This window comes from Loxodonta africana, chromosome 16 (assembly GCF_030014295.1).
Source record: "Loxodonta africana isolate mLoxAfr1 chromosome 16, mLoxAfr1.hap2, whole genome shotgun sequence".
Taxonomy (NCBI): domain Eukaryota; kingdom Metazoa; phylum Chordata; class Mammalia; order Proboscidea; family Elephantidae; genus Loxodonta; species Loxodonta africana.
In genome coordinates this window covers 29,108,584-29,123,933 of record NC_087357.1, presented here as the reverse complement: position 1 = coordinate 29,123,933, position 15,350 = coordinate 29,108,584, and the positions used below count along the sequence as shown (strand labels likewise).

The 15,350-nt window shown below is 41.5% G+C and overlaps 1 protein-coding gene across 1 annotated transcript in view; it reads left to right on the top strand.

Moving 5' to 3' along the window:
• The window catches only part of SORCS3 (sortilin related VPS10 domain containing receptor 3), a 663,735-nt gene that overhangs the window by 497,055 nt on the left and 151,330 nt on the right, over positions 1-15,350 (top strand). The window contains exons 6-7 of the mRNA XM_003408955.3: positions 4,883-4,947; positions 14,855-14,973. Of these exons, the coding sequence (XP_003409003.3) occupies positions 4,883-4,947; positions 14,855-14,973 (184 nt within the window). The remainder of the gene's footprint in view (positions 1-4,882; positions 4,948-14,854; positions 14,974-15,350) is intronic.

Here is a 15,350-nt window from a genome sequence, read left to right as displayed (position 1 = left end):
GCCAAAGAACAACCTTGAGCATATCCCAGTTGAAGTTAGAGACCATCTGAAGAGTAGATTTGACACGTTGAACACTAATGACCGAAGACCAGACGAATTGTGGAGTGACATCAAGGACATCATACATGAAGGAAGCAAGAGGTCATTAAAAAGACAAGAAAGAAAAGACCAAAATGGATGTCAGAAGAGACTCCGAAACTCGCTCGTGAACGTCAAGTAGCTAAAGCAAAAGGAAGAAATGATGAAATAAAAGAGCTGAACAGAAGATTTCAAAGGATGACTCAAGAAGATAAAGTATTATAATGACATGTACAAAAACCTGGAGGTAGAAAACCAGAAGGGAAGAACTCACTCAGCATTTCTCAAGCTAAAAGAACTGAAGAAAAAATTCAAGCCTCAAGTTGCAATATTGAAGGATTCTACAGGGAAAATATTAAACAATGCAGGAAACATCAAAAGAAGATGGAAGGAATACACAGAGTCACTATACCAAAAAGAGTTCAACCATTTCAGGAAGTAGCATATGATAAGGAACCAATGGTATTGAAGGAAGAAGTCCAAGCTGCACTGCAGGCATTGACCAAAACAAAAAACAAGGCTCCAGGAATTGACAGAATACCAGTTGAGATGTTTTGACAAATGGATGCAGCACTGGAAGTGCTCACTTGTCTTTGCCAAGAAATTTGGCCAACTGACTGGAAGAGATCCATATTAATGCCTGTTCCGAAGAAAGGTGATCCAACCGAATGTGGAAATTATCAAGCAGTATCATATCACACCCAAGTAAAATTTTGCTAAGATCATTCAAAAGCAGCTGCAGCAGTGTATTGACAGGGAACTGCCAGAAATTCAAGCCAGATTCAGAAGAGGACGTGGAACCAAGGATATCATTGCTGATGTCAGATGGATCCTGGCTGAAAGCAGGGAATACCAGAAAGATGATTACCTGTGTTTTATTGACTATGCAAAATATTTGACTCTGTGGATCATAATAAATTATGGATAACATTACGAAGAATGGGAATTCCAGAACACTTAATTGTGCTCTTGAGGAACCTTACATAGATCAAGAGGCAGTTGTTTGAACACAACAAGGGGATCCTGTGTGGTTTAAAATCAGGAAAGGTGTGCGTCAGGGTTGTATCCTTTCACCATACATATTCAATCTGTATGTTGAGCAAATAATCTGAGAAGCTGGACTATATGAAGAAGAATGGGGCATCAGGACTGGAGGAAGACTCATTAACAACCTGCGTTATGCAGATGACAAACCCTGCTTGCTAAAAGTGAAGACTTGAAGCACTTACTGTTTAAGATCAAAGACTGCAGCCTTCAGTATGGATTACACTTCAACATAAAACAAAAATCCTCACAACTTGAAGTTCTCAAAGATTTCATTTTGCTTGGATCCACAATCAACAGCCATGAAAGCAACAGTCAAAAAATCAAAAGACACATTGCATTGGGCACATCTGCAGCAAAATACCTCTCTAAAGTGCTGAAAAGCAAAGATGCTACCTTGAAGACTAAGGTGTGCCTGACCCGAGCCATGGTGTTTTCAGTTGACTTATGCATGCAAAAACTGGGTGATGAATAAGGAAGACTGAAGAAGAATTGATGACTTTGAATCGTGGTGTTGGTGAAGAGTATTGAATATACCATGAACTGCCAAAGAACAAACAAGTTTGTCTTGGAAGAAGTACAACCAGAATGCTCCTTAGAAGCAAGGATGGCGAGACTACGTCTCACATACTTTGGACATATTATCAGGAAGGACCAGTCACTGGAGAAGGATATCATGCTTGGTAAAGTAAAGGGCCAGCAAAAAATAGGAAGACCCTGAACAAGATGGATTGGCATAGTGGCCGCAACAACAGGCTCAAGCATAACAACGATTGTGAGAATGGTGCAGGGCCGGGCAGTGTTTCGATCTGTTGTACGTAGGGTTGCTTTCCTCCCTAATTCCCTCCCTCTGATTGTTTCCCCCACCCCCTGACTCCATCCCCCTGACCACTGCCGTTTTATCCCCTCTCTCCTCTATGTGCAGGCTCTCTGTCACACTACCAGATCTGTTTCTCTCGGTATATCCACACCATTCTTTCAAACCGCATGTTCCTCACTTGCTGGAGACATTTCTCCTGACACTTCCGACCCAATGACAGTTTCTGTGCTTGTTTTTACCTGTGTTGTTTGCCTTGTTTTAAGCTCCTAAGAGGCAAGGACTTAGCTTCTTTTGTTAATAAAACCCATCGCCTTCAAGTCGATTCTGACTCATATCAACCCTGTAGGACAGAGTAGATCTTCCCCATAGGATTTCCAAGGCTGTAAATCTTTATGGAAGAAGACTGCCACATCTTTCTTCCATGGAGCAGCTGGTAGGTTTGAACTAATGACCTTTCAGTTAGCAACAGAGCACTTAACCGCTGTGCCACCGGGGCTCTTTTTTTTTTTTTTTTAACAGAGCGTAGTGTTAATAGAGTGCAGTCAACCTTAATTATTATGGTTTCAATTCTGTTCGTGCTAGCTGCCAGCGACCATGGGGGAGCGTGGAAGAGTAACAGCTGAGACATCTCTAATCTGGAGAATACCAGCTTGTTTATAAAGAAACGCAGGCTGCAGAGCAGTGATAGTGTCCATATAGACTGCACAGTCCCTGCTGCTGCCTCCACCCCTGTCTGTGTCCCCTTGAGTGACTTCCACATTGAATTTTTGGCATTATCGCAGGTGGATGGGGTTGTTTATAAGCTCAATAATATTTTAATTCACTGACTCGATGACACTGGGTGGGGGGCGGTTAACATATAGGCAGCGCTTACTGTGTACTAGGCACATAGGTTCCAAGGATTCAAAGATAAATATGACAGGGTCCTCCCCTTCAAGATTTATATCCAAGTAGGGAAGACACAAGGAGCCCTAGTGGTACAGTGTTTGAGTACTTGCTGCTAACTGAAAGGTGGGCAATTTGAACACACCAGATGCTTAGCAGGAGAAAGGTGTGGTAGTCTGCTTCCATAAAGATTTATAGCTTTGGAAACCCTATGGGGCAGTTCTACTCTGTCCTATAGGGTCGCAATGAGTCAGAATCAACTCGATGGCAATACATTTGATTTGGTTTGGATAGTACAGATGCTATAGAAGCAGAGAAGGGACCTTTCAGTGAAATGAGGGAATCCAAAAGGGCAGCTGGAGGGATGAGAATTAGGTGAAGAAGAAAAGAGGTCAGAGAAGGTTGGGTATGAAAGACAGTGCAAGTAGAAGGGGAGGAGCCCTGAAGGATGCTGCTGCTCCAGGCCGGAGATTCAGGGCATCTGTGTAGCTCCAGCCTACTCCCTGTAATTACCAATTTCCCTGTGCCTCGGTTTCCCCTTCACTCAAACTTGAGTACTGATGTCTGCTTTCCTTACCTTAGGAGTTTGCTGTTAGGATCAAATAAAGATGATCAAAATGAAAAGATATTGATGATCATCAGGGAAAACTGTCACTTGAGTAGAGCCTCATTTATTCAGCTTCTTTGGGGAAAAAAACGTGTTTTATATAAAAGTGAAATTTTTAGGTAACCAAAGTTTACCCTTTAAAGAAGTAATCATTTTATTTTATCAATTTCTTCAGTATTTTTTAAAATACGTCGCTTACAACCCTCATTTCTTAAACTGTTTCTTAAACAGTGTCTTACCCTGTTTGGACACCAGTAGCCCCCTGTTCCCTTTTTTCTATAATTTTAGTCTCTGAGCATTAATGTCGGGCACCGAATGATGCTATAGCACAGTAATGCCCTCAGGGCTAGTGAGAAGTGGGGGGATTAGCGGTGTGGACAACTGGGTTTTGAGTTCTTAGATCCGCATTTTGTAGATTTTCTCATTCTCTTTCTCTCTCTGGTATTTGCTGTTAAATCTTGCCATTTTTAATTCTACTTCCTCTTTCTAACTTGATGCTTTTTATCTTTTGAAGACTGGAAAACCAGAAAACCAATCTTGTTGGAACGATAGTTAAAATAAGAGTAAATAGACTATCAGTAAGAACCAAAGATGTTTCCAAAGGGTGCAGATTGTGTGATCTTTAGCACTTGCATGTATGAATGGATAAGTTGGCTCTTTCAGCTCATTCTCTGAGTCTGACTCTGGCCCGGATATCTGATGCAAGCATCAGCTGCCTGGGACTTCACCTGTGGAAGGTCGGAGGCCGCCAGGATTAGTTTGTAGGGATTCTCAGCCTTCTTCCACCTGTGGGCCACAGACCTTTAAGGTTTTCCACCCCAACCACCTGAAGAAATTCATCCTTGTCAGTCCAGGCTTTGAATGTTTGTTCCTAAATAATGATAATGGGCAGAGAGTCTTAGTAAGGCAGGAGGAAAGACAGGTAGAATGGATGAAACGCAGGAGGGCAGGAGTGGCTTGAAGCCAGAACTGAGAGTAAACCACCTCCGCATCAGCAGCGTGGAGCAGTCCCCATCAGCAGCATGGCGCAGGGAGTGGCCACTTTAAGTGGGAGGGCAGAGGGGAGGAAGTGGTAGAAGCAGTCAAGGGTGGCAAGGTGGAGGAGGGGAAGAAAATAGGGAGTTGTGTAAAGGTGGGGAAGGGGCAGGGATGGGTTTGCACCAGCATTGTCTGCTTTGAACTCTGTACTAGTTTATGTTTTCTCTTTTCTTTTCTTGGAGAGTCACTGGCATCACTACAGGACTCATGGCTTTGCAACTATTAATGGTGATAGTTACTGGGAGCATTTGCCACTGCAGAGTCACCAGTGGCCATATTGTCAGACCCCACAGAGCAGAGCAGTCCTTCTTGAGAAAGTGGATTTTGGGTATTGGTTGGCCACTGAGTCTTCCCACTTTGTGGTCTGTTATCCCTGTGACCACTGAACCTCTGTCCATTCCTTTTTCCAGGTCAGTGGCCGGATTGGATAAGGAAGCAGACCTGGTGCATATGGAGGTGCGGACAACAGATGGATGTGAGTACCACCCCAGGTGCCCAGCTAGGCCCAAGGAGATCTGGCCAAGCGTCTCTCTTCCCCCAATTTGTATTTTAATAGTTTGGGAACATGAAAAGCCCTGAGCGCCATTACTGCCACATTCGTCCTTATTTCCCAGAGTAGGGGAGACACTCTCAGGCCAGGGGGAGATGTTTCATTGCTTTAAACCCCCAGGAATGAATTTTCTGGGGATGTGAGTTAATGTGATGAATTTTGAGGCTCCTCTTTGTAATTTCTGTACAATTTGAACAGGGATGTCTTTAGCTCATCATGGTATTTTGCGTTCACATGGTCAATTGCAGAGGCTGCCTGCTTGTAAAAAAAAAAAAAAAAAAGGATTGTCTCGATAATAGCTTACAAAAATAAGTAACTGGGCGATTATTTTCAAAAGTATTTTTTAATTCAACACATGTTTAGCGATGGCCTGCTGTGTGCCAGGCATTGCTCTAGGCCCTGGGGAGACAGTGGTGACCAAGACCTACGTTGTTAATACACACAAGGGGCTCTGTTCCAGTGGTGGAAGCTCAAAATTTCACACATATGACCCTCTTACATGTTGTTCAGGAGCCCTGGTAGCACAAGTGATTAACTTCTTGGCCGCTAAACGAAAGGTCAGCAGTTGAAACCCACCATGCCGCTTCGCAGGAGAAAAATTTGGCAGCCTGATTTCCGTAAAGATTACAGCCTTGGAAGCTCTATGGGGTAGTTCTACTCTGTCCTGTAGGGTTGCTGTGAGTTGGAATTGACTCGATAGGCAAGGGGTTGTACGTTGGTCAACTATGTCCATCTTACACAGTACTTACTGATGAATTATCATTTTACACAAAAAAAAAAAAAATTTTTTTTTTTTTTAATAAACCTGGCTCTGACACTGTGGAGCAAACCCAATATAAACTGGTCCCTTTTCTTGTTTAGATATAGGAATCTCCATTCTAGCCCATTCCTGGTCTGTTTCTTTGGGAGTCAGACTTCCAGATTAAGCAAAAAATCACAGGATTATCCCTTCTCCTGGTAGAGTTTAAACATGTCAAAATCAATCAGTTTGGTTAACAATAGTGTGAAGTCTGTTTCTGCCATGAGATTCAGGATTCAAATTGCCTTTTCTCCATTCTTCTCTGGAAATTGCCTTTCTCTGAAGGTCTTCTGTGCCCTCTCTATGTCTGTCTCTTTCTCTCTCTCTTTCTCACATGCGCGCACACACACACGCACACACACACACTCTCCCTCCCTCTACCGAGAGACAATTGAGTGTCAATAAAAAATGTTAACTTAGTACCTTGAGAGTTGAGTTAGAGAATTAACTCTTATTATTTAGAAGCTGTTTGACCTTGGACAAATCTCTTAATCTTTCTGTGATCTCTCATATAGTGTTTTATATATCTGAAAACACTGAGAAATATAAGAAATATTTTCATAGTTTTTTAATTCATCATTTGGCTAATAAAGATCTTAATGTACAGTAAAATTTATAATGAGGCAGATTTTGGTTCAGCAACAATCAAGAGTATCTAAAAATGACACAGGCTGCTTTGTGAAGTAGTGATATCCCCTTTAGTTGGAAATCCTCAAGCACAATCCAGATGGAGACCTTAAGGAGACACTGTAATAAGTGAGCCTGGAAGTGGACAAACATCTAGATATCCCTGAAATTTCTAGAATCAAAGACCCATAACACATGCCTCATCTCCATGCCATCATCGACCCTCATTAATCAATTGGTACACTTTCTCAATAAGCTAAGATAAAGTCCGGTACTTTTTAACAGAACATCCCGGGCAGTCATAAGTAATCAAATGGAGTTGGCCCACAAGGTGAAACTATTGGCCTTCTAGCCTAAACTGGAGGCTCAAGATGCATAGAATGTTGGCTCTTAAAGAATCTTGGATCATTGACTAATTGAGTGGTTTTCAAAGTCTGTAACTCAGAGCTCTAGCAGCTCTCTAAGACCTTAGAGCCAAATGAAGATAAAGAGAAAGAAGTCAAAAGGACTCAGACCCCCTGCCTTCTGTTCAACTAGAACAGGTATACTTAAATCCACTTTATGTATTGCAGATAAAGGATTGTTTTTGATAAAATGTTGCCAGAGTTTAAAAGAAGACAGAACAGATGAGAGATTTTCAAATTGCATGACTTTACAAATGGTACCAAAATGTGTAACAGCTCGCCCAAGGTCATGTAGACAGCCAGTGACAGGGACTGTGAACTAGAATGTGGATTTTGTTCTAATTCTCAGCCTGATGTCTTTCCATGTTTCACATACACAATGGTTAGGATCACAGATTCTAATGTCAAATGGCCTCAGTCAGATCCCAGCTCTGATACATCCTGGAGATGTGGAACCTTAGACAAGTTATTTAATCACTTTGTGCTTTAGTTTCCTCATCTACAAAATGGGAATGACAATAATGGTAATGCCTTATTGAGCTGCTGGAAAAATTAGATCAGTTAATGCATGTAGTTTCTAGAATACCAGCTGACAGCGTGAACATTCAAAAATGTCACTTCATGCTATCCTTATTATCATTACTATCATCAAGTTATAGTAATCAGGGGGGTTTATTTGTCATGTTGAGTGGAAAGAGCCCTGAATAGAGTGTCAGGATTCCTAAGCTATTCAAGGTCACCATGATTTCTAAATGCCTATAAACTTCGCCAGATTCCTTCTTATGTCACAAGAAGGCAGGGACCACTGGAATTCCCTTATGGGCAGTTGGAAGTTGCACAAAAACTCTAAATCCAAAAACCCAATAGGAAGGAATGAAAGCTGACTTGTTTTGTTTGTTTTTGGTACCTACTGTGTCTCAAGTTAGAGCCCTGGTGGCGCAGTGGTTAAGCTCTCGGCTGTTAACCAAAAGATTGGCACTTCAGATTCACCAGCCGCTCCTTGGAAACCCTATGGGGCAGTTCTACTCTGTCCTATAGGGTCACTATGGGTTGGAATCGACTCGATGACAATGGGCTTTTGTTTTGATGCATCAGGTCAGGAGCCCTGGTGGTGCAATGGTTAAGTGCTTGGCTGCTAACTGAAAGGTTGGTGGTTCAAACGCACTAGCAGCTCCACGGGAGAAAAGACCTAGTGATCTGATCCCATAAAGATTACAGCCTAGGAAACCCTGTGGGGCAGTTCTGCTCTATCTTATAGAGTTGCTATGAGTTGGAATCAACTCAAAGGCACCCAACAGCAACCTCCCTCAAGTATTATTTAGGCATTTGCAGGAAGATCCCTTCCACTGAACTTTCTTTAGGCCTGCAAATAGGTTAATACCACTCCCTGAACAAGAAAAGGGAGGCATATGGAAGTTCAATAACTTTGCAGAGTTTCTTGGAAACTGCTTGTTTTTACTTCTCTGCATTTGAGAGTTAATGTTATTATTTAAAATAAATAGCTCCTGGGTATTTCTCTAAGACAAAATCTGAAAAGCTGAATTTGCTTTTTGTTCACAATTTTAATTTAATTTTTCAATTTTTGACAATCTGTATATTACCCAAAGGGATGGAAGTTGAGTGAATCTGGAGAAGTTTTTGTTTTTTTCTTTTCCTCTGCAGTGTCAAGAGGCATGACAAATAGGATAGTTTGAATATTTAATAACCTCAAAGGCAAAACATAGTCACAAGTCACAATATAATTCAACATAACAAAAACGTGTAGGCTTTTAATGTAATTTAATTCAATTTAACTAGAGTTTACTGAGGCTTTATAAAAGCTTGCCGAGAGAAGCAAAGATGACTAAAACAGTATTCCTTCCCATAGGAAGTGCTGTTTTGGAAAGATTTGGCAAAGCGAGCAACTCTGGAGTTTAAGGTAAAACTTGTTGATATAGATGAAAAGCTTGCCTTGCTAAATGGAGAGAGATGCTTTCTCCCTAAGCCCAACACAATTCCTGGCAGAAATGCAACCCCTTGAAAGAAAAAGAAGGCTATCAGAGTGCCTTGGTCTCTCCTTCCCTATTCCTCGGCTCTCTGAACATTTTCTACTCTAGCACAGGTGCCAGGCATGTTCACTTGTAAACACCTTACTCCCTCATTGGCCCAGGAATCTTCTGAGGGCAAGAACTATGTCTTGTATTCTCTGCTTCCTAACATTACAGACTGTATTTGACACCTACTGCTAGTCCATGAAACTTGGCCCAATAAAAAACAAGTGAATCAGTCTGAGACCACCCCTTTTCACCATGGTCCAACACAGGAGATCTTGGTCCAACATATGCATGGTGAGAAGGCGCAGAAGCAGGCCCTACCTGGGATATGTTTTTCTCTTCCTGGGGGACCCTTCCAGATCCTTCCAGCAATAGAACTAGTTTGAAACAGGGCCAGATATTTCCAAGGTTACTCTCTTCATGATACAGGGAACAAAGCCATGATTTTTAGTTTTTGTAAGCAGAGCAGTGACCGAACCATCTCTTAAAATTACATTAGAAAGACAGTTCACATTTTGAAATACATTAATCATGCGGGCAGTGTGATTCCCATGTATTTGGGAACTCTCTTTCTGGTTTTGCTACAGAGATAATCCAAATGAGATCTTCATTCTAATCTGGTCTGTCTAGTGTTCCATTTGAGGCTATTTCAAAGGAGATGATGGAAAATAGAAGTTCAAGAATAAGGATTAATCAAAGTCAACCAATTAACATGTAATTATGTAGTGCCTTCCCTGATCTTCGCCTGCATAAAAGACCATGTGCAGTTTCACTTCCTTGTTCAGAAATTCCCATCACTCTTCCCCATCCAGGCTGAGCTCAAGTACTGCTTCCACCTTGAAACCCCCCTTGATTATTCCAGCTCAGGCACACCTTTTTTCTTGTCTGAACTCTACTAGCACTTAAAGAAAGTAAACAGTGATGTAAGTCCAGAACATGACCTTACTAGTTGTCCATTGCCATCGAGTTGATTCCAACTTATAGTGAACCTATAGGATAGAGCAGAACTGCTCCATGGGGTTTCCAAGGCTATAAATCTTTATGGAAGCAAATTGCCACATCTTTCTTCCTCTGAGCAGCTGGTAGATGTGAACCTCTGACCTTTTGGTTAGCAGCCGAGCTCTTAACCTCCGTGCTACCAGGGCTCCTTAACTTTACTAGTAGGACCTGTGATATGATGGCCCTTTGATTCTCCATAATAAGACAGAACATTGTTGTTGTTGGCTGTTACTGAGTCAACCCTGACTCATGGCAATAACCATGCACCATAGGGTCCATAGGGGACCACGATGTTACGATCTATAGGGTTTGCATTGACCAAGTAGATCACCAAGCCTTTCTTCCTAGTCCATCTTAGTCTGGAAGCTCCTCCAAAATCTGTTCAGCATCATAACAACACACAAGCCTCCACTGATACAGGAGTAGTGGCTATGCATGAGGTGCATTGGGGAATCGAACCTGGATCTCCCACATAAAAAAAGGCGATAATTCTACCACTGAACCAACACTGCCCTTAAACGGAGCATTACTTATTATTAACTAAATATATGAAGGATGCCAAGAGTTAAATCTCCTCCCTTCTATTTTCATGATAAAACATAGCTAACAACAACAACAACAAATGTACCCACCACTGCGCTAAGCACTTTTCATGCATAATCTTATTTAATCTTACTTTTTTTTAATCCTGACGACAGTACTCAGAGGCAAATACTAAATTGCCAGCACTTCACAGATGAAAAACTGCCGCTACTTATCCGAGGGCAATCAACTAGTAAGTAGCAGATCTGAGATTTGAACTTAGTGCTTTCTAGATCTATAGGCTTTGCTCCCCAGTATCACAATATGCTCAAGATATCTGGGCCATTTTCATTTTTATCAGATATCTAGTATTATTTTAAAGAAAAAAAAAAAAGTCCATGCATGTTAGAAGCCTGTTTTGGGATTTCAAATTGTATGGTAAATATCTTTTTTCAGTTCCATCATAGAATTTCCATCACTGTATCCAAACTTATTTGGTGGGAATGGCCAAAGTCCATATCTGGGACCTTTTGCAAATGGGAGGCTTGAGCCAAATGGTGTCTGCACTTACCCTGGGCACCGACAGTCCCCCACAACCCTCAGTTGCTTCTGCCAGGCCTGCCTGATAATTCACTCTTCCCACATCCTCCACTTTGGGTTCTCAACAGTGGGTACCGTAGCGCTTACTATCATGTCTGTGTGCTTTGAAAAACAAAAGTTTTGAGACGTCCAAAGTATAAGTCCAGCTAAAGACTGCAAGGCCTCTGAATTTTAAGTGGATTTCAAAAACTCATTTTAGTGCTGCCTTCCTGTTTAATCAGACCTTGAATTCCATGCTAGGCAGTGGCAAGCAAGGGAAAAGCCGACAAAGTAGGATGAGGTTGATACAATACTGCACCTGCCACGGGCCAAGGTGTAGGTAGCTTTTGATTTTGTGTGGAGTGGCCTTGAATAGTCACAATTCTTTTTTAACGTGTCCAGATCAGACAGTGAAGAGCAAATAGGCCGGGGAAACAAGCCTGGGGACAGGAGGATAAGCAGATGTCCTCCCGTGTGTACCTTTGATTACCAACGTTAGGAGCTTTCTGAGACACTCGCGGGCAAGAAGGAAGTGGGTTGTCATGTCAGCACTTGTGGTTTCTTTACATGTATTTGCTGTAGCTTTTTGTTGTGTCCTGCTGCTTTATTCTAGGAGTAAATTACTCAGGCTGTGTGGGTCCGAGAGTATTCCTGGTAGACAGGCAATGGGATCCAAAGCTCAGCCTGGGCTTCCTGCCTTCCCCTCTCTTCTCAGCTAGAAGCAGAAAGCCAAGCCACTCTTGGCTTTCTTTGCGAGCAAAGCTAAAGAAGAAGGGAAATGCAGGCAGCACTTAGAGAATGGTGACCAGCTAGTCTTGGAAATGGGGTTGAGCAGGGCTGTCTCTCCCCTGCAAAGGTAGGTAGGGACTAAAGTATAAAGCAGATAGGGGAAATTAGTGGATCCTGGGTCCTATTTTGTACTATTGGCTTGTTTTGTTCGGCCTGCCCCATATTTTAAACTTAATTAGCTGTCAATACATTAAAATTAGAAAAGTTATAGTTAAAAATAGGAATTGTTAGTTTTATTTACAATCTCAGAATGTCGTATTCTTGAACGTCAACAATAAGCTAAAGCTGAGAAGAGATTGCTCTTTACAGAGGCAAATGCTCTCCACGTCATCGTAGTCTGAGAGCACCTGGAAGGCAACATTTGTCATCTTACCTGCAGCTCATTTTACACATATGCAGTGTTTGCCTGGTCCCTTAGGCTTTAGCATGTGAGTTCAGTATAGTAAAAGGTCTTCTATAGTAAGATATTTGGGCTTTATTCCAGGGTACTGGGAACTGTTGGTGGTTTTGAAGTCGGGAGGGATTTACTCCTTGCCTCAGGGCTGTTTAGTTCCAATCCATTATCCATACGAATGCTAGTTGTGAGATAGACACAACAGAAAAGGCAGATGAGAAGGACTTGACCCAGGCGTGTGGCAGGGGTACCGCAGAAAAGAAGAGATACTCTGGAAACACTTCAGAGGCAGACTCGTTGAGGCTTAGAAACCAACTGTATTGTGTAGGAAGAAAGCAACGTTAAGGAGCTCAAGTCGCTGGACAGATGATAAGACTGTTGACTGAGAGAATAGAATCAATGTTGGACATGTTTGGCTTAGGGTTAGCAAAGCAAATAGACTTTATTCAAATATGGATATTGGAGAATTATTTAGCAAATATTGAAGTCATTTATTCATTTCCTACCCAGTTCTATTTATTAGATTAGCATCGTGTTTTTAAATAAATGTGTGTAATGGATTAAAAAAAAATTGTAATGTAATGGATAGCTACCAATAATATGAATAAGTTCCTTCCTGTATAGCAGGTACTGTTAGAGAAACTCTGTCTCATTTACCACTGTATTCCAACCACCCAAACCATGCCCGACACCAACAAAATAACTTGTTGAATCAATTAATTAATTACTTAAAAAGATAAACAGGGCTGATTTGAAGTACCCTTGTTTTAAATTCAGTAGTTGTAAGCATTTTGCTTATTTAATAAATCTTGTGCCTTTATTTTTCTCTGCCCCCTCCACTATACTCTCTGTACCTCCTATACCCGCTGACACCTGTGCACACACGTGCACACATACACGCACACACACACATACAAGGTAACAATTGTATCACAGAGATACATGTACTAATGCTGCCATTTTAGGTGATAGCAAAGATTTCTCTACTTTTAATCTTGAACTGTTCTCTACTTTTAATCTTGAACTGTTCTCTACTTTTTGTTTTGACCATTTATTTTAAACTCAATTAAATGAATAACTGTTGTTTACTCAAAGTTCTTCAGTGGCTTCTTCACAGAGACTCACCTATAGGTTTTCTTTAGGGAGCGACTAACTGAATAGATGTTTTTTTTTTTTTTTGAACCAGCCTGTGACATAGTCAGAGGTCTTTCTGAGTCAAGAATTCCTCGGTCAGCAACAGCTGCTGCCATATTTTTGGGGGGTTGCTTCAGGGGGATCAGTTGCTGAGATCTTTAAAAAAAAAAAAACTTTTAAGATCATACAAATAATAATTGAATACATTCTTCGTGTAAAAACGATAAAGGCCTGTGAAACACAAATGCCCCACTTCAACTCTGCTTCGTTAATCCACTCCTGTCCTGAAAAGTGATCATGGCTAATTTTTATGAGTATCTTTTAAACCTTTCTTTTCTGTGCATATATGACACAAACCTATAATATTTACAAAGACGAGGTTTTATTTGAATATAAACTGAATCATACTACACTGAAAACTGAGAGCCGAAACTAGGCAGGACTGCATTGTTTTTCTGGGTCTTGCAAGTTTTCTGCCTCTCACAGGATGCAGTCTTACCACTTTTCTATCACTCATTTTAGTGGAAAGTATTTGAGTTTTCCTTCTCTGACAGGTTTCTGCCCTAAACCCGGCTTCCGGCTTTCGCTGGTTTTACTGTATTACCAGTTCCCCTTGAGTCAATCCCGACTCATGGTGACCCTGTGTCCTTCAGAGTAGAACTATGTTCTGTAGGGTTTTCACTGGCTGATTTTTCAAAAGTAGATTCCCAGGCCTTTCTTCCGAGGCACCTCTGGATGGACTCGAACCTTCACCCTTTCAATTAGCAGTTGAGCATGTTAACAGTTTGCACCACCCAGGGACTTCCATCATACTATGTTGTCCTGTGCCTATGAGTCAGAATCAACTCAACAATAGAGTAGAACTACCCTATAGGGTTTCCTAGGCTGTAATCTTTGTGGGAGCAGATTATAGTGCTAAATAATAAAACTAGCTGCGGAACAATGCGTCTTAGAGAAATTGCCATGTTGACGCATGTGTATATACCTGATTCTCTTAACTGCAGCATAGTATTCTGTAAGGTGGATATACTTCACTTATTTAAATGCTCCTTAATTCATAGACATTTGGTCTGTTTCCAGTGTTTCCCTGTTACGAAGAATGTCACAATAACATCTTTGCCCTTGCGTTTTTCTGAAAATACATGAATATTTCTTTAGAAAACTTCCCTTGAATTAGAATTCCTGGGTAGAAAATATGCACATTTAAAATTCTGACAGAGATTTCAAATTTTTTCTTCCAAAAAGCTGTACCAGTTTACCCCTTTCCCAATCAAACCAAACAACCAAGACCATTGTTGTAGCATTGAATTAAAAAACCAAAAGCAAGCCTGTTGTAGTAGAGTCGATTTCAACTCATAGCAATCCTCTAGACCTAAACTAGATACTTCCATTCTTTGAAATTATTACTGTTTTTATGGGCAACAAAATGAAATCTTAGTGTTATTTGCAATTTCATCGTTGATTCCCCATGAGGTAGAGCTTTGTATGCTGATAAGAGCTGTGCCCACCACCTCCCCCTGTGTCTTAGTGTCCTCTTGCCGTCCCATTTCAGATGCTCACTACCTCACCTGCAGGATCCAGGAATGTGCTGAGACGACTCGGACTGGGCCCTTTGCTCGTTCCATTGACATCAGCTCCCTGGTTGTGCAGGATGAATATATCTTCATTCAGGTAAGTACAGAAGGGCCCATCAGTGGTAGAGGGAGGATGCGTAGGTGAAGTCAGCTGCCTGCTAGGAAAATCAGGATGTTTTCCCCCAGGTTGGGGTGCTATGGAACTGGGGGCGATGCCACTCCCTCTCTCTAGGGCCCCAGCCCCTGTGGGAGGACATCTATGTGGCTTGAAAAGTTTTTGTGTTTCTCAACTCCATTAAAAGCCAGAATCTCAGGATTTGGTTTCCCCTACATCTTGGCAGGTCCGTGACCCTGTCATTCTCTTATTCACAAGAATTTATCGAACACATATAATACAAAATACACTGTACTTGGTACTATTCTTGGCCTTCTGTTTTACACCCAGTACTCACTGCCTGGGTGATCCCATGCCTC